The sequence below is a fragment of the Anolis carolinensis genome, chromosome 2 (assembly GCF_035594765.1).
Source record: "Anolis carolinensis isolate JA03-04 chromosome 2, rAnoCar3.1.pri, whole genome shotgun sequence".
NCBI classification, from domain to species: domain Eukaryota; kingdom Metazoa; phylum Chordata; class Lepidosauria; order Squamata; family Dactyloidae; genus Anolis; species Anolis carolinensis.
In genome coordinates, this window is record NC_085842.1 from 308,479,883 (window position 1) to 308,499,106 (window position 19,224).

Genomic DNA, 19,224 nt, shown 5'->3' on the forward strand with positions numbered 1-19,224 from the left:
TCTAGAAATGAGGTGGGTGACACTAGTTTGGTTTCTTGTTACTCCTGCTGGCATGTCCCTCTCCCATTGAATGTATGTGTGTGTAATTGTATGGAAAAAGGAACTGGATCAGTGAAGCTGTTTCTTGCTCCCCCATCTTCAAAGGACATGTACATGTGTGTGTTTGTGTGTTCAAAATTGCGGTCAGCATTTTCCCACTTCATTCTTGTGAGGCTTTTAGTGTATCCAGCTACCTTAAATTCCAGTTGTCATTTAACATCAAGTTGTTACATTGTTTCTTCTTCTAACATAAATGCAATTTAATTTTGATTTGTTTAGCTTAGTAACAACTAACCCTTTCCTGTAAACATACTTGCCTGGTTTTTTGTTTTGTTTTGATTATATGTTGTGTTGTTGGTGCCATTTTGTTAAGACAAGGTATCTTAACAAGAAATGCATGATATTGACTATGCACTTATAGCTGAAAAACCTGGTTATATTATTCATGTATCTCAGGGGATGTATAATAATTAGAATTATATCCCTAACATTTGAATATTTGAACACTTTGTGTTTGTTCATCATGAATTGGAATCCTCTCCATATGAAGCCACAATTTTTCTTTATATTTAATTTAAAAATTCTTAGATTTAGTGGCTTTGAACCCATCATGGCTATCTTCAGTCTATTGTTAAGGCTAAAGAGGATAATTGAATGTCAAAGTTATAAATCTTTCTACTCTTACATTATGTTTATGTATACTTTCTGTATTGTAGTGAGCTATATGACAAACCTATAAGTGTGAACTATACATGCATTAAAGACAAATTAGATTTATAGTTGACCTTTATATTTACTGGGGTTTGGCTCCAAATGTTATGGATTCGCGAGTCCCATTATGTACAATGGCATAGTAAAATAGTGTCCCTCATATAAAATGGAAACAGTTTTCATTTAGAATATTTTAAGTTATGGATAGTAGAATCCATGGATGCAAAATGTGGACATGAGAGTTGACTGTATTTTATTTTAAAATGCATTCCCCTTCACATTGTTCCATGGACCTCTCAAAGTCGCAAGAAGCCTTAATGAGCATATATTATAGACCTGTGTGTTTGAAGAAGTCCTATGGATAATTTTGCAGAGAAAGATACGACCCTTGTGTAAAGTGGAAACTTGTGATTGAAAAGTAAAAACTCAGCTTGATTAAATTAAATCCTTAGAATAGAAAAAACACACGGGACAATATGGGTAAACACAGTAATGAATTATTTTTATCCAGGTAAAATGAAACCCCTCACCTCTTCTTGATATATACTAATCGAAATACATTTGGAAAGGTGTACTATGTTATACTTAACTTCTCTTGCCATATACTCAAACTTTCTGATACATTTAAAGCTATATACAACAGAAGAGGAAATTAATCTGTGCCACTGACCTCAGCCCTGGCTAGTCCTGGTGTCCGAAAAGGAAAATCTTTGCATCAACACAAGCATACTATGTGGTCATGCCCTGTGGATTTCAACCATGTAACCATCTTTGCACAAATAATCGCTGATTTGTATGTTTCCATTTAACCATGTTTAAATGGTTAAATGGATTCGTGTTGTTTCTTTCTTCAGACCTCCTTGCAAAATGCACAGAGTTGAGAGACCTGTTCATATGTACAATATTGTGGCCTAGCCTATGCTCATGAATTTTGTATGCAAGTAAAAAATGTACAGAGCTGTTTCATGTATAGAACGTGGCATTCTGTTTTAAACATGTAAAATCTTTTTCATAATACACTCTTATTTATATGTCCCACTGATCTTGGGAATGAATTTGAGTAAGAATCTAATGTCTCGTGGTCTACCATGATGGAATCAATCTATATTTTGCTTTCTTTGTGATGTTCTGTGATTAGAAGAGGTCTGTACATTACATGCAGTGACACCTACTGAAATACCCTTGACCAATTTCAAACCAGCTTTAGAGCAGGATATGGAGTTGAGACTGCTATGGTCGCCTTAGTGGATGATCTCTGCCTTAATACTGACAAGGGGTGTGTGTCCTTATTAATGCTTCCAAACCTCTCAGAGGCTTTTGATACTATCAACCATGGTATCTTTCTGGAATGCCCCAGGGGGATTGGGAATTGGAGGCACTTTGCTGCAGTGGTTCCAGTCATATCTCTCAGGCAGTTTCCAAATGATGGTGCTTAGGGATAGCTGCTCTTCAAAAAAGGCATCCCACAAGGTGCTATTCTATCCCCAATGCTTCTTAATATTTACATGAAACTGCTGGGAAAGATCATCTCAAGGCATGGGGCGGGGTGTTATCAGTACATGGATAACACCCAAATATATTTCAGCATGCCTTCAAAAACAGCCTCCGCTAAGGATAGCATGTCTCCTCTGAATGAATTCCTGGAGGAGATAATGGGCTGGATGAGAAAAAACAAATTGAAACTGAATCCAGACAAACCAGAGGTACTTGCTATCAAGGGCCCTAATCTGGGGGTGGAGGTGTGTAACCATTTCTGAATGAGATTACACTCCTCCTGAAAGACTGGGTTCTCAGCTTCCAGGCAAAGTACAAAGAGTTGGTTTTGACAAGCCCAACATGGTTTGGATCCAGGTTACCTACTGGATCACCTTCTGCCATACAATCTGCCCTGAACACTTAGGTCCTCTGGGGAGCGTCTACTCCAGCAAGACAGAATCTGACTGGTGGTTGTCACCTAAAGGACCTTTTCATCGACTGCCCCAAGACTATGGAAAGACCTTCCACAAGAGCTCTGAGCGGTCAAAATTTAAAACACATTTAAAGACCTATCTATTCTGGCAGGCCTACCCATTCAGTTTTTTTCATGGATTTTATACTTGTGTCTTCTGTTTAATCTTTGTTCTGTGTATTTTAATATGTATTTTGTAGAAGTATGTTTTAATATGTGTATTTAATAGAATGTTTTAGATGATTATATGTTTTAGTGATATTGTACCCTACCTCGACCTGCAAGGAGAGGCGGGTAAGAAATATAATAATAATAATAATAATAATAATAATAATAATAATAATAATAATAATAGTTAGTTATTATTGCTATTATTGCTATTATTGTTATTATCTATGTGACAGAGAAAGTATGATATAATTTTTCTTCCTCTAGTCAGTATGTGCTAGAGAATGGCATGATAAAACACTGTCTGTTCAAGTAGATACTTTTTTTTAAAGCGTAGGTTGACCCATTTATTCACCAAGCTTACAGCTGGGAAAAAACCATAACTTGATTTGCAAGCCTAACTTCATGCACTTTTTGTTTTCTTGTTATCATATCCTCACTAACTCCCTCCCTGCATGTACTGAGAATAACAGATATATGACACAGAGGCTGTTGATGCCTTTGAAAAAGGAAGATGGAATGTTGAAGAGGTGTTTGCCAAACCTTCTACTTGTATGTGGCCTTTCATAAAACAGGAACACAGAAGCAAATGAATGTTGCACGTTCTCGTGGCAGCAATATAACAGAGGAGAAATCTACAAGACATCCACCTTTCACTGCTGCACACATAAATACACACACCATTTCTTTGAGCCTTTAGGCCATTCTGCTTTCTTTGCTGCTCAAGTAGAAAGGAACATATGGCCCAGAGTCACTATAGATCACATAGGTTTGTGATTGTAGTGTAGAACTGCAGCTGTTTGAGTGCGGAAATGCCCAAACATGTATTCAATTTACAAACATTTGGCAAGTGTTCAGAAAAGGAGCATAATCTCGTTTCATCTAAGAGTCCTCTTTCTCTGTTCTCCATCCCCATGAAGAAGTGTTTGATATCTGATCACAATTTAATAAAAGTGATAGAGAAATAGAGTGGAAATGTATCCAGGAAGTCCACTCAAAAGACCTTTACTCACAAATACTTCACTCATCCTGTTGGTTGGTTGGTTGGTTGGTTCTTTCTTTCTTTCTTTCTTTGATGGTGCTGAGAGGGCAATATTTTTTTCTTGCATTTTATGCAACTCGTGGACATTTACCTTTTATAGAAATTGATTATTTATTCAAATCAGTGCCTCCCATCCTGTTTTAACCTTAATCATACTTGTAATTGTGGTTAAGTATTATAGCTTATGTTGTCAAAGGCTTTCATGCCCGGAATCACTGGGTTGCTGTGAGTTTTCCTGGCTGTATGGCCATGTTCCAGAAGCATTCTCTTCTGTCATTTCGCTCACATCTATGGCAGGCATCCTCAGAGGTTGTGAAGTATATTGGAAACCAAGCAAGGAAGGTTTATATATACAGTGTTCCCTCACTACTTCGCGGTTCACTTTTCGCAGATTCGCTGTTTCGTGGTTTTTCTATAAACTCTAAAAAAAACTATTATAAATCATAAAAAATACATTTTACAGCCTAAGGAAGGGAGGAAGGAGACGCCAAAGAGAGAGAAAAGGAGCCCAAGTGGCAACAGGAGGAGGAGGTGATTTATCAACACACAATTGGTTGATAAAGACTTAAAATAGTGTATAACTACTAAAATAATGTATAAATATTAAAATAAATATAGCGTCCTTTGCGGATTATTGCGGGTGGTCCTGGAATCTAACAGCGATAAGTGAGGGAACACTGTATGTGGAAGGTCCAGGGCAGGAGAAAGAACTCTCTATCTGTTGGAGGCAAGGGTGAATGTTGTAATTCATCACCTTGATTAGCATTTAATTAGCATTATAGCTTGTGGTGGGATTATTTTCCAACCTTTATGCTTAAAATGTTTCTGTTTGTGTAAAATTAAAGTGCAACTCTAGCTGAAAAAAGATTAATTTTGTTGGAAGATGAGAAACATCATTTTATAATCTGTGAGAGTTATTCCCTTATTTTTAAATTACAAGTTTACTTTACAAAGAGAATTGTAGAAGCTATCTGAGAGTAGAGCTTCTTCATTGAAGTTGTTATCCTGCCACTGCAGTCTGTTAACAGTAGAATTATAGGTTGTTTAACAGTATTTCAAGCTGTGTAATATAGGCAAACTATAGAAGTATGGACTTCAGATCGAAAAAGAATTATATAGAATACCACTAAATAATATGGATATTGTAATGCCTGAGGATGTAGTACAGGCCGTCCCCGGGTTACATACATCTGATTTACAACTGATTCGTTTTTAAGAATGAGGGTAAGACAACAGGAACTGAGTGAAATCTACTTCTCAGAAGGGAAATTCACTCCTGAAAGTGTTATCATGGGGGAAAGGTATCTCCCCTGAAGATTTATCACCAATCCTTGTTTCATAACAGGCCATTTTTCCTCAAAATCCAATTATCACAGGGACAGAAAATGAGGTGAAATCCTCTGAACAGGGGCAGCAAAACAAACACCACGGGGGTGTTAACCCTTTCCCATAGTATCCAAAGCTAGCCCCCTGTGTTCTGACTTACAAACAGATTTAACTTAAGAACAAACTTACAGACCCTAACTTGTCAGTATGTTGGGAACTGCTTGTAGTTATAGATGCTAGACTTACACCCTACTTCGGGGCTGGGGAATCTGGCCCTCAAGATATTGTTGGGCTCCAATTCTGTTTATTTCCCAGCCTGACCAGTGAAGAAAGTTGATGGGACCAGTAGTTCATCAGCATCTGGATAGCAACGTGCCACCCAACCCTGCTTTAGCTAGTGTTCTGCATGTTAACACTGTCTTCTTTGTGTATTGATCAGAGCAAGATTTGGAAATGTAGTCATATACTACATAGGCATCTGAAATTATTTATGGTTTTGGGAGAGGGACCTGCCCTCTAGAACTCTGTAAACCACTACACATTGATGTTGTCTATAAATAATTGAATGTATTTCAGTGTAGTAAATCTGCTGGCAAATGAAAGCAAAAGCTATGTTTTGGGTCTGTAGATTGCATAGGCTTTATATGAGACTCTTTGAGTGGTAGAAGAGGGAGTCATAATTTCTCTGTTCCCATTTTGTTTCTTTCATTTATTTATTTTTTTAAACTATTTGAAACAGCATGAGGAGTGGTACAGGCCATTGTACAAATAGTGGGAATTGCATTAATTCTTTCTCCAACAGAAACCTTCACTGGAATAAAGTCCCTTCTAAACATGGAAGGTTCGATTTTCAACAACCTTTCCTCGAAAAGATAAATGCTTTGCCTTTCTAATTATAAGGGATTCAAGGCAGCTTTCAAGGCATGAATTTAACACTTAGAAATATCTTATAAAATAGTATTAGCCGCAAACCGCTATTAAAAAAGAGATCAATATCGCACTAGCAAGTGATAAAACAGGAGCTAAGATCAGTTAAGGTTACAATAATGATAGTTATTACAATTAAGAGTCTTCTTGTTCACTTGGTGTATTTAGCAGGGTATCTTTAAAGCTTGAAGGCATGTATGGAAAAATTTTGCTTTGTGCTATCTTCTTCACCCCAAAAGGAAAGTGAAAATTTACCTTGTGCACAATTCCTAGGCTGCTCAGAGTTTTAAAGGGAGAAGTAACTATTTGAATTGATCCATTGTTTATGCAATACAGGAGTGTCTTTTGTGTGCGTGTGCATAAGATAGATTGCAGTCAGCCTTTATTATTCTTTAGAGAGCTCAGTGATGTTTGCTGCCTTAAATGACCTTGATCATTTATTTGCTTTTTTAAAATTTGAAATATACCATCAAGCTTTTACATATACTTCTTTCGCATACTCAAGAATTTTTGTTGTTTCCATGTTATTTAGTTCATAGTCCAAAATGTAATGCAATAGATTAACATTTTAAATATGAAATCCCCATGCTGAAATTTTCCAGGAAATTTTTGAAGGGTTCCCAGTCTTTCTTGAATCTTTTGTTTGAAGATATCTTGTCAAAATGTCAATTTCCGCTATTTCAACTACTTTTACTATCCAGCCTGCCATTTTGGTGTTTCTTCTAGTTTCCATGTCCGCACATACACAATTCTTGCTGCAGTTGTCATCAAAATGAAAAGTCTGTCATACGACTTGAAAAGTGATCTATCTGTTGTGCCTGGTAATGCCTCTGGATTCATGGGTATTTTTAGTTTTAATAGTGTTTTTCTAGTTTTATCGATCTTAATCCAATGAATGGAAAAATGATCCCGTTGCCTTTTTACATTTCCGACAGGTATTTTTCAATTGTGGCTGGATTTTGGCTATTTGTACAGGTGTCATATTGATAGAATATTTTGTAAAAGTTTTCCAACAGTGAATAATTTCTGAATATTTTTATTTTTACTTTCCAGAGGCATTTCTACTCATTTAGACCAATATTTTTGGCCCATTTTAGGGTATTTCTAATACATTCTCGTGTACTTTCTTGTGTAGTTTTAGCAGCAGGGCATAGATTTAGAATAATTTTTTATTTCTTGCTTGTGATAGTTTGTCAAAATTGATCTTTTCTTTCTCAATCCTCCTTCTGATATTGATAGTGTATTTGTGTAAATTCAAACCAGTTCAGGTTGTAGCCTTGTTGGTTTATTTCCAGCTTTGTTTTTGGTTGTCTTCTACTGGAGTGTCTTGTAGCAGTAGTTAATGAAGTGTGTTTGTTTCTCATCCTGCAAGTGTCACAATTAGACCTCAACCTTCTGCATGACAAAGGAAGTTTTGGACTTGTTCTTCTTATATTGTGTTTAATGACAAATCTATTTTTCAAAACTAAGCAGAATTTATGGTGTGCTGTGGGAATCTGCCTGTCAAAGAGACTTTTTAAAAAGCCCAAGTCCTAGAATGCACTTAAAGCAACTCTCAGTGTATGTCACTTAAAAATCCCAATAGTTGCCTTTGAAATGTGTTAATATGTTCGGTATCTTGACTGTATGCTGATGAGACACAATTATATCCTTGAAATGATAGTATATGCAATGGGAAGGGGGTGAATTAAAATCCTTGCAGCCTTATCAAAGAAAATTGGCATCTCTAAAAGTTAGTTTCCAAAGCCAGTCTGAATTACAGATGTTAAATCTATACTATTCGATATAAAAGTTTATAAAGCCTAAATGTGACATTGTAGCGTCATGATTTTCCTTCCTCCTTCTCCCTCAACAAAAAGATGTTAGCAATGACTGAACAATAGTAAATGCCTCTTGTTCTATTTACAAGTATCTCAGAATGACTAGATATATATTTATTTTAGTCCTCCGCAATGGAGTACTTAGAGGAGCCCCCAGAAGAGCACATAAATGCATGTTTTGTTCCCTCAGAAGAATGAGTTAGCTGTTCCAATGAAAAACAAAGGCTTAAATAAAGACAAAATTAGAGGCGCTTTTATCTGACAAGCTTGAAAGGAGAGACAGTACCCTTCCTGCACACTTGTATATGTATGCATTGTACACTTGCACGCATACCTGATTCTTATGTATTGAATTGAATTGAATCTTCAGTTTGATTCCTAGCAGTGTATTTTATGCTATTTTAAGTACTTTAATATTGTTGCACTTTTATATCATATAGATCATATATATTTATTTTGTATACAAATGGCCTAAGGTCTAAACATTAATAAACTACTATAACCTTAACTATTATGACTCCTTACCAAAAAAAATCCTTATTTCTATGAGCATCTTTTAAAATAACTGTTTTTATTGTCATACCATCTTGCACAATATCTTCAACTAAAATCCTAGCCATTGTAACTTGGTCATTCATCCTAACTGGTCTCACTGGAGCTTGCTTTTGAGTCAACTCCAGGAACTACTTAATATCTTATTTTAAAGGCTGTTTTATTTATTTATTTCTGGAGCCTCATAGACCTCTAGTTTATAACTAGTTTACTTATTTCAGACTTCATAATTGGGAAGTACCTTGCAATTCTGACAACTGAATTATTGAGCAGCAAATGTGGTTGCCTGTGAGAAGTTAGACAGAATACAGGAGAACTCAGAAATCAATTAAGCATTTGTTTTTTGCTTAATTTTGTTGTGACTACCAGAAGTTTTCCCCTGAACCTTCTTTTCAACTTGGTCATGAAGTAATTTGTAATGCAAATAAATGAATGGGAAGTATGATATTATAATATATTGCATAGTGTGAGTGTGCATATATGTGTTGGTAGAAATCAGTTGAATCAAGAAAGTGCATAAATTACACATTTTGTCTGAATTTAGATAATTTTAGTATGGAATTCCATACTCAGGTTTTACATGTTCTATGTGTCTTACTTCTATAGCATCCATAAAATTGTTTATGACTAAGTACTTAAATCATATATAATCTGCTTCTTCCCGTAGTTATGAACAATTTTCAATCTGCCTGAAGTCTCCCCTTTTAACATATATTGATCCCTAATTTCTCATTATTTATCAGCTTTTAACTGTCTACCAAATAATTTCTAACTTTAGCACTTCCACATTTCTAAAGCTGTATATGTAAAGAATAAAGATCTCATTCTTTCGGATTTTGCAAAAAGTTAGAATCTAGATCAGACACCACATAAAATTCTGAAAATAGCAGATAATTCATTAGCAGTTTGCCAGTTGCATCTCTAGGATATGAAATTAATATACATCCCCAGGATGAAAAAAAAAGTTGTATGTAGATTTTATTTTATTTTATTTTGCAAAGTATTTTCCAGCTCATGAGTCATATTTGACCAACTGCTTTCACGGGAAGACATGGCACTTTGTTGAGCTATTCAAGACTCAAAAAGACTGTCTTAATTTAAAACAAGGAGCCTTTGTTTTAGTTGGTGACTGTCTTGTGAAATTTTTCAGTTCTCAGCGGGTTAACCAGGGAACAGGGGCAGAGTCATAATTGGCCTATTTAGAGTGTTTTGCATGTGAATAGTGTGTTAGTGAAGCATTACTAAGTCTGTTGTGAGTGACATGGTGATTAGAATTTAGATTAGGGAAAACACATTCTGTACTTTATCAAGTACAGTAATTAGTTCAGTCAGTAAAAGTTGATTACAAGTAACGATAAAGTTAGATTTTTGGGTACTTAATTTTAAAATTTCTTTATTAAATGGAAAATTTCTTCATCATATAAATGGTAGTATCTGCACCTGTTTTATTGCACATCAGAAAAATTAAAAGAACAATGAGTCCAATGCAGAGTATAATCAGGGGATTTATATATTATGGGTAAGTTTCTATGTAGTTATAGCAGTAGAATTTTTAGAAAATGTCAGTCTTTGCTTTTTCCGTGTTGTGCATAGATACTATTTCTTCCAGTTTAGTAATAGTTGTTATCCATTCATAAGACATTTCAGATTTGTGGATGTTCTCTTTCTTAATACTACAAGGAGAATTATCTTAAAGTATTTTGATAAAGTTCTCTGTGTTAGTTTTAATAGTCTGCTTCTCAGTCCCCATGGGTTTTAGCAAAGCACTGGTTTATTTTAGCAATGTCTAATTTTATATTTACATCTTAATAATGCATTCTGTACCTGATTACCAGATTTCACTAACCTTTAGCCACCATTCTTACTTAGTTATGTTTCACACAAATGTTTTCCATTAGGTGGTTAATAACTATTTTTGTATGATGACATTATTTTATAGGAAATAACTCGTAAGGTAAAACATTATGTTAATGGGCAAAAACAGTTTGCTCACCTAGAATAAGCTAAAGAAACAGGTGGAGATTTTTGTGCTCATTAAAGTTCCCAAAAAGTTCATATTTTCAGCTGCTGTTTCCTTAGGGTAGAACAACTGGAAAGCTGTTTCAGATATTGCACTATTCCCTCAACAATAAGGATAGTTTTGTACTCCTGTTCAATGTGGAGAAAATTAATTTTATAGGAACTGTTTTGAATATCTCATCGCAAAGTTTAGAAATTTTATTTTGGGCTTTAGTTTATATTTACATTTACTTTTACTTTTTTATATAAAAAAGCAACTCTGATATAAATGAGCGTAGAAGAGCTAAGAGGACATTTGATGTAACAATACTTTTCCCCCCAAAATCTTCCAGCAAAGTCTCCTCGGAGGTGACATGGAAATGGGCAACCCCGGTGCTCTCTCGCCCACCAAACCTGGCTCTCAGTACTATCAGTATTCTAGCAATAACCCACGAAGGAGGCCTCTGCACAGTACCTCTGTGGGTAAGTTACTTCATGCTACTTCTCTTTCTACATTTGTAAACTGAATTTTCATCTCATGGTAATCAAAGAAATCTATGAGAAATGCTGAGCTATCTGAATGTAACTGTCAGGGATAGAGACTGCTGCAAGCATACGTCTTACACCCACTCTGTCTCCTACTTTCAGAAGTACAAACAAAGAAAGTTCGAAAGGTTCCTCCAGGTTTACCATCTTCAGTAAGTACTCCTTCTCTGTCTCAGTATTTGCATTCCCATTGCTTCTTTTAAGAAGAGCTGTACTATTGGTCTTGTTTTACAAATTACACCAAATCTTTTCCTGCATTATTCATTTGTTTTAGCGATAAATGAAATGAGAATTATATGAAATGTTTTCTTGTGACCGAAAGAATAAGAGGACTGATGGTGAATACTTTTATTTGGTTTTATTTGTTTACTTATTGTATAAAAAGGACTTTGGAATAGTGCCTCTAGTTTCAATAGTTTTACCAGTATCCATCTCCAGATAGGACGCACATTAGTTTCACGTGCTGGTTAACTTCTTTGTCAGTATTATGCTGATTTATGGATTTGCATGTTAAAAGAGATTTGTGGAGAGGATTTATGAAACATTTACATGGGTCTGAGCCCAGAATAGAAGAAAGACGTCTTCATTTTCCACTGAAGTTTTTGAATTAGCGCTGTAAATGTACCTGCACAAATACTCTCTCAGTGTGTGTGATTCCAGGTGTCAACCAGTTGACTCCAGGTGTTGCGAAAGGAATTATGGGATATAGTAATAATTGAAGGCACAATTAATGCCCTGATTGTTCCTTTCCCACTGCTTTAGGAATATTCTGATAATATCCTAATTAATTACTTACACATATTTAAACCATTTTTGGAATCTTTTTTTTTTCACATTTTGTGGCGCTTGCTTTGTGTAGAAAAGATTATGAATATACCAGTTGGTTTTTGTTACAGATCCTTTTAAAAATAGTGTAATAATATAATATGCCATTTTAATTACCTTCTAGATGAATTTGTGAATAAAATATAGCACTAAATTGTATTGCAATAAGGCCAAAATAGTCTTATATTTAGATTGGTACAATTACACTTAATTGTTATTTGGATCGTACTGTGAAAAAAAAAGTCAGTGTTGCAATGAAGTACAATCTCACTTCAAAGTAATCACATAAGTAAATGTGGAATCACCTAGAAACAATACTCATAGATTTTTAGATTCAGTAATATTTCAAATCAAAATAAAATGTTCATGTTAAAATGCATGATTTTCATTTTATTCACAAATAATTAAAATAATCCAGGAAAAGTGGCTGACATTTTAAAGTTGTCAAAAGTTTGCTAAAGTTTTTTAGCCCCTGTTTCTGATATTACATTGTTTCAGTGTCTTGTTATTTTTTTTCTGGTGAAAAAACATGTTAGTGCTCATAAGCTTTAGTTTAGCGTAATTTTAGTTCTGTTGACCAAGTAAGGATTCAGTAGTTAAAGGAATAAAATTAATGTGTTTCATTAAGTGTTTTTAATGTAGTAAATTTGAACCCTTGCACATACTGCTGAAAAATATTTGGCAAGTAGATAGTAAATTGGCAACCAAATTTGATTTGGCTATTTTGGCTATCTGAGATAAAATCAGGGCAAATATAAGACTGCATCACATAAGTACTTTTAAATTGTGTTTTAAAGGAAGTAATTGTTTCCTTCAGACATTATCATAGAGATTAGGGAAGGAGTAATTGAAGTAGGATTTAATTTTGAAAATCTATCTCTAATAGCTTTTCCAACAACTACAAGTAATATATATGTATTTTGCATCTATGTCTATACTCTGAATTTGGACAGTACATGTATCACTGATAATATTAGACACGGTGGAGTCTACCTTTTTATATCCCAGTATTGCAGCGATGTTTCATTTGCAAAAATTATTTCAACTAGTGCACATCTCAAAGACCAAAACATAGTGTCATATTTTCATGATTTAGAAAATGATTTTGTTTTTAATTGTGGTAGCTCAAATTATATTTCTCTGTATATTTAATTTATATTTCTAGTGCCCATTTTTACATATCTGTGCATTAACATTATAGTACCTGTTTAGATTAGAAACTCTTTTCATTCAAAACATTTACCACTTACACATCAATAAAACATTTTTTAACCATAGAAAAGCTTCCTATCTTGATTCATAAACATTAGTGGAGAAGGTGTTTTCGCTAAATTGTGATACTTGAACAAAATAAAGTAGAATTCAAAAGTGTGGTTTACATTTTTAGGGCATTTTGTGTGTTTGGTTGTTTCCTCCACATAGACATTTAAAATAAATCGGAAATCTTGATTTTTGGAAAATAAGTGTTGCCTTTCATAGTCCATTTAGTTTCTTCAATAAAAGCTATTATTTAATAAAAATAATTTAGAAATGAGGAAATAAAATCATTTTACTAATGGTTTCTTTTGTATTTTCACACCTGGAAGTTCATTTTGTGAGATTTATTATCTGATACACATGTAGAACTGGTGATCCCAATGTTATCCTTTATAAAACACAGAGCTATTCACCTTCAAGCTATATACTAAAGTACACAGCAATTTTTAAAAGAAAATAATATTAATATAGCTAAACAGCAGAGGTCTCTAAATGAATGTTGTATTCCATAACAGGGCAAAATATATTTAAATAATACATCTTGTCGCATTATGGTAGATGATGCTATTATATTGGATAAACAGTATTCATTTATAAATTGACTAAACAGATTATACTGTACTTAGCTGATAGAATGGAAATATTCTCTTTCTATTAAAATGGGTATTAAACTGTCACTGAATATTCATATGATTGTTTATAAAGGGTTTCAGGAATTGTGTTAATGCACAGATGTCTATAACAAATGTCCAAATAACATATAGTGAAAGAGAAAAGAGGGAGAATCAGGAAAAAAACCACGAACATAATGATGTTTTCCAGAGAGATAAGATATTTGTTTGCTTATTTAGAAAACGACAACCCAGAATTGTCCTGTTTTAGTATTAGGCAGCTAGATCCCTCCTTCCTATGCACATAATTAGGAGCAGTTTGATTCAATGGCACAAAGCATAACATGGAGCGCCAGTAGTCTGGGAAAGCGTATGTGGTTATTCTGAGTTGAGGAAGGACAACCTGTTTTTAAGACTGATTATGAAGTTCATGTTTTTACTCATACTTTTCAAAAGATGTATGCATAGAGATAGCTGCTAATCACTAAAGTGGTGTATTTGTGTATTTGTTTATTGCGACACTGAGATAACATGTTGAGACAGTTATACATCTGACTAACATCCAGAATATTTTCTTCCAAATGGATGTGAATGAGACATTGAAGCGCATTAGTGTTCATTTTCCTGCCATTTTTCTGTACACACTTCAGACACAAAATAGTGGTGTCAGAACCACCTTAAGATTTTCATATTTCTTTGAATAAATCAGGAATTGCTTTTATTCCACAATAGCTCTTCCAAAATGGGTCCCCAGTTGTTGATAAACTTAACTCCTTATCATTCCCAGCTAGCCAAGGGTGATGGGAACTGTTGTTTGACAACTTTTATGGTGCTATTAATAACAATGTTCACAGATAAAAATAAGTTTTCTACCTTTTCCCCTATCTCCCCGGTTCATTCCAATTGGTCTCTAGCTCCTCACACAGCTACAAAAGAATGGGAGCTACTTCCATTTGGTTGTGTACAGTTTTTGAGTAATGCAAGCATATAAGCACAGGTGCTTTTGTCCCATAAAATCTTCCCTGATACTTCTGACCACTCGCTTTCAACAACTTTCAACAATGAAAGTTGTCCTTTGCCACTGCAATTTGCCACTACAGTTACAAATTGCGTAGGTGACTTTCAGGTATAATAAAAAATCTTACTAAGATCATCAATATTTTCCATGGGTGTAAATTATATGGTTGTTCTGAAAAAACTTGAGACGTTGTGTTTAGTTTTCTTCTTTGGCCCCTTTCATGGATTATAAAAGTCATATTTTTTTGATGGTACAAATCACATTTTAGTGAGTTTTCACTTTGTGGATTGTTTATGAGATTGTTCTGAGTGTTACTTTTTAACATTATATTTCTCAACTGGGTGTGTGAACTGATTTGCTTTAAAAATTGTCTGAAGAAATATCAGATAATATCAACATTGCAATAATAACAATTGATGTTATAAACCATCCCTTTCAACACAATGTTATCACATCAATGTGAGAAATGCTTATACCACATAGCTCTTAAATGTTTCCAACATACAATAGACCTTCCAGATTGGCTGAGTTTGGTTCTGGGGCTGTCATGAATGCCGTATTTATTTATCATATCATAAGCGAACCGAGGGTACTTTAAAAACACAAACAAACTTAAAAAAATCTGGCATTATGCTAAATGTCCTTTGAACAGTAGCTGGCCACTTGGAATACCTCTGATGTTGATATAAGAAGGTCCTCCATTGTGCACGTGGCAGGACTCAGACTACATTGCAGTAGGTGGTCTGCGATTTGCTCTTCTCCACACTCGCATGAATGCTATAAAAAGCATGGATGACCATGTCCTATATTATTAAATGATGGCAATGTGTATATAAATGTTTCAGTGCGTTCACATTCACATTGTCACCATTTTATGTATAGGATATGACAATCAATGATTGGTGGAAATTTCAGATCTGGAGATCACAGATCTTGAGAATACACTGGATTAGCCTTTGAAAAGTCAGCAATGAAATATTTAAATGTATATGAATGTTTGAGCTTGACAATAAGCCAAGCTTCTTCTGATTTATTGGCATTAATCTAGTATCTCTGGAATGTTGGGGCTTCTTCTGAACTTTACTTGTAATAGATTTATATCAGTGCTATTGTAGGGACTCTTATTGTATGTTTGGTTTTCTTTATTTCTTCTGGATCCGAGTGAGGAGCTTGTAAGGTCTAAATATATGTGAAAAATAATTTAATATCTCATTTATTGAGTGAATGGATACCATATTCTTCCTGCTCCATCCCATACAGTACTTAGAGATGACTGGGTTTTCGGCCCCTGTAGATGAGTTTATTAGATGCAATAAGGCCTCCTTTGAACTAGGAAAAAATGAAAACAAAGAGATTAAAACTTTGGCAGACTACTCAAGCATAATGTCTGATCCTTGGCAGCTTTTTATAGTTTATCTATCCTAAACAGGGTCTAAATTTAGAATGAAAGGTGTGTTTCTGGCTTCTTCAAAGCACTGGGTTTGTTTGACTTTTTCCCTTCAAATTTCAGAGAGCTGATCTGGAACAGTTAACAATGTATAGAAGTTTCCCACACATGCTCCACACCCAAATGTCTTTTTCATTTTCTGCACCAGAAAATCTAATAAAGGTCTCTGTGATTTGGCTGTATTGTATTTATATGAAAAGACTGTCCAGGTGCAGAGATAAGATCTCTGAACTTAAATGGAACAGAAGACCATATCTGTGGTTTAATTAATAAAGCTCTTAATATTAAGGGATCTGGAGCATGAAGTCATGGAATTTCAATAGTGGGATAATACAAACAAACAAAACAAGACCTGACATGGAGAATTTTCTTGTAGAACACTGTAAACGGAAACTCTCTACATTTAAACCCAATTGAATGTTACATTTTTTTAAACACAATAGCTGGAGGATACATCCATTTGAGATAATATTTTGACAAAAGAAATTGACTACAAAATCCTTTTTCTATTTTTATAGTACTCATGAAATAGTATACTTTTACTGACAGACTCTTTTTTTTACCCATCTGAAATGCAAAAGGGAAATGTTGCATTAAAAAAGCATTCCAGTGCTCTTCCCACTGGAAAATGACACTGCGTTTTATATATATATATTTTCTTTTCAGAACTTAATTTACAATTTCTCTTGCTCATTGACAAGGATTTTGCTTAAAGCCATTTTAAAACCATGAATCTAGTCATTAATAGTCACTGAGACTTTTGGTAGAATATAATGTCTACTTATTTTTTTCCATTTCCCCAAATTCATGGAACAAATTTATATTACAAAACATAGGTGTATTGCATATCTGTGTGTTCTGTATATATACTATTGTCTTAAGTGTTTCACTCTTTGTTTTTAAAAAAATGAAGTAGGTGAGCATGAGAACACTATTTTTTCCCAGAGATGAGTTCTCAAAGAATAGGTGAAATTACATTTTGATTTCTAGATGGGCAACTGAAAGTGTTTCATGGTCATTTTGTGTGTCTGCTCATAGAAGTGGTGACAGGCATTTTAATTTACTGATCTGCCAGCAATTGTCAACACTTGAAAGGTGCAGGAATGGGGCACATTCTGGGTGTAGGAAGAAGGGCATAGACCCATAGAATCCATAGTCTCTCCATTCCTTATGCTCCCGCAACAGTGGAAATTTATAATAGAAATCAGAGGGGAGAGTAGGGGTAATAGTCACTCCATACTGTCTAGCAAGGCTAACAAGACTTTTGATGCTGTAATGATAACTGCAAATTTATCTTGCCCAGGAGTTACTTTGCCAAATATTTTAAAATGCTGTTTAAATGCGGCAAACATTTTTATAAAGTTCTTTGCCTGGCATTAAAATTGTGGAATGGGAGCTAGCTAGCAAGTCCATCTGGGAAAAATCTTCTATAGGTATGAGGCCACAGCAAAAAAACTCCCTCTTTTTAGGTACTACCCATTACACTGTAGGATGCAGATGTTCAGGAGAGCATGTTACATGAAAACCCAGCATGATCACACAGATAGATGTAATACCTGAATCCATGTATCACACAAGAGAGAGCTTTTCAGTGCTTCTTCCCAACCTATGGAAGGCCCTTCCATGGGAGGATAGATTTGCTCACTCCATGGTGCCCTTTCACCAGCAGGCAAAGACCTTTTTATGAGTAGGGAGGCTTTTTATTGGATATGATATTTATTTATTTATTTATTCATTTGCAACACTTCTACCCCGCCTTTCTCAACCTTGGAGGGGAATCAAGGCAGCTTTACACATAAGCAACTATTTGATGCCTTTAAACAGTGTAAAATTCAAATAAATGTTTAAAAATAGAATTATAAAACATTCTATTAAAACATTTAAAAACATTTCAAACAATACTTTCACTACTAACCATACTATCCACATTTGTAAGCTAGGCCGTCCCAATAGTCAATTACACAAATTCCATGTCTATCTATTGCACAAGTTTTCCAAAGGTTGATCACAAAGCCACATTTTCACTCTTTTACAGAAGGTCTGATCTAATATCCCTAGGGAGGGAATTCCACAACCAAGGGGCCACAGCTGAGAAGGCCCTGTCTCTTGTCCCCGACAGTCGTGTCTGTAAAGACTGGTCTTTTAACTTCTATGTGTGTTTATTAATTTTAAAATGTATATGATAGAATCATTTCAAATCTTGAAAACCATTTTTAATTTGTTGTTTTTGGAAGCCTCCTTGGGCCCCACTCCCAAATATATAAAATATAGCATCAATGTGTTGAATTGATGTCAAAAATGGACTGGGAACCAAGAAGGCTCTTTTAGTACTGGTACCATATGAAAGCTTCCTTTAATTCCTATAGTGGGAGAAAGGTGGGATGAAGAATAAAATAAGTAAATAAATAAATCTTGCAATCCATTTTCAGTTAGATCCGCATTTGCATTCTGAACTGAATGCAATTTTCAAGATGCTTTCAAAAGTCCCCCTGTGTTCAACAGATTATAATAATCTAGAATTAACCAGAATATAGACAGCAATCATAGATGGCATTCTATGTCATAATGACCAGTAGGTCTGTAGTGCCAAAGCTGGATTCACCCTCATGCCAGTGCTTCTAACCTGATAATTTATGAAGGGTCCATCTGATATAAAATGGGGATATATTACTGGGCATACAAACCACCCATCAATAACATCTCGAGCTTGCCAAGATTCATCCTCAGTTTATTAGGCTTTATCCAGTCCATTGTTAAAGTACCACCCAACCCACTTTACTGATTGTCTTTTCCATATTGATACTTCATTCTAGATGTGCAAGCAGTTATTGCCCTTTGCAGTTTCCTGTAGATGTTGAAAAGAATGCCTCATGTAAATTTATGTGAAAATTTGTCCCTTTTATTTTTGTCTCCATTTGGATTTAATTAAACCTCGGGAAAGTTAAATCAGGAATAAGAAGAAAATTCTGAATGTTGGTAGTTCATTGAT

The 19,224-nt window shown here is 34.7% G+C and overlaps 1 protein-coding gene across 22 annotated transcripts in view; it reads left to right on the top strand.

Annotated features, from left to right (window-relative positions):
* The window catches only part of tcf4 (transcription factor 4), a 378,409-nt gene that overhangs the window by 227,255 nt on the left and 131,930 nt on the right, over positions 1-19,224 (top strand). For 18 of the 22 annotated variants that reach the window (XR_010003930.1, XM_062974260.1, XM_062974264.1 and 15 more), the window contains 2 exons: positions 10,885-11,014; positions 11,180-11,229. The exons of 3 other annotated variants lie outside the window; for them this stretch is intronic. Coding sequence is in view for 18 of the 19 variants with exons in the window: in XM_062974260.1 (XP_062830330.1) it covers positions 10,885-11,014; positions 11,180-11,229 (180 nt within the window). In the remaining variant the exon portion in view is untranslated. Of the gene's footprint in view, positions 1-9,895; positions 10,053-10,884; positions 11,015-11,179; positions 11,230-19,224 lie in introns of those variants that run through there. One more of the 22 variants, XM_062974271.1, reaches the window with a different exon arrangement.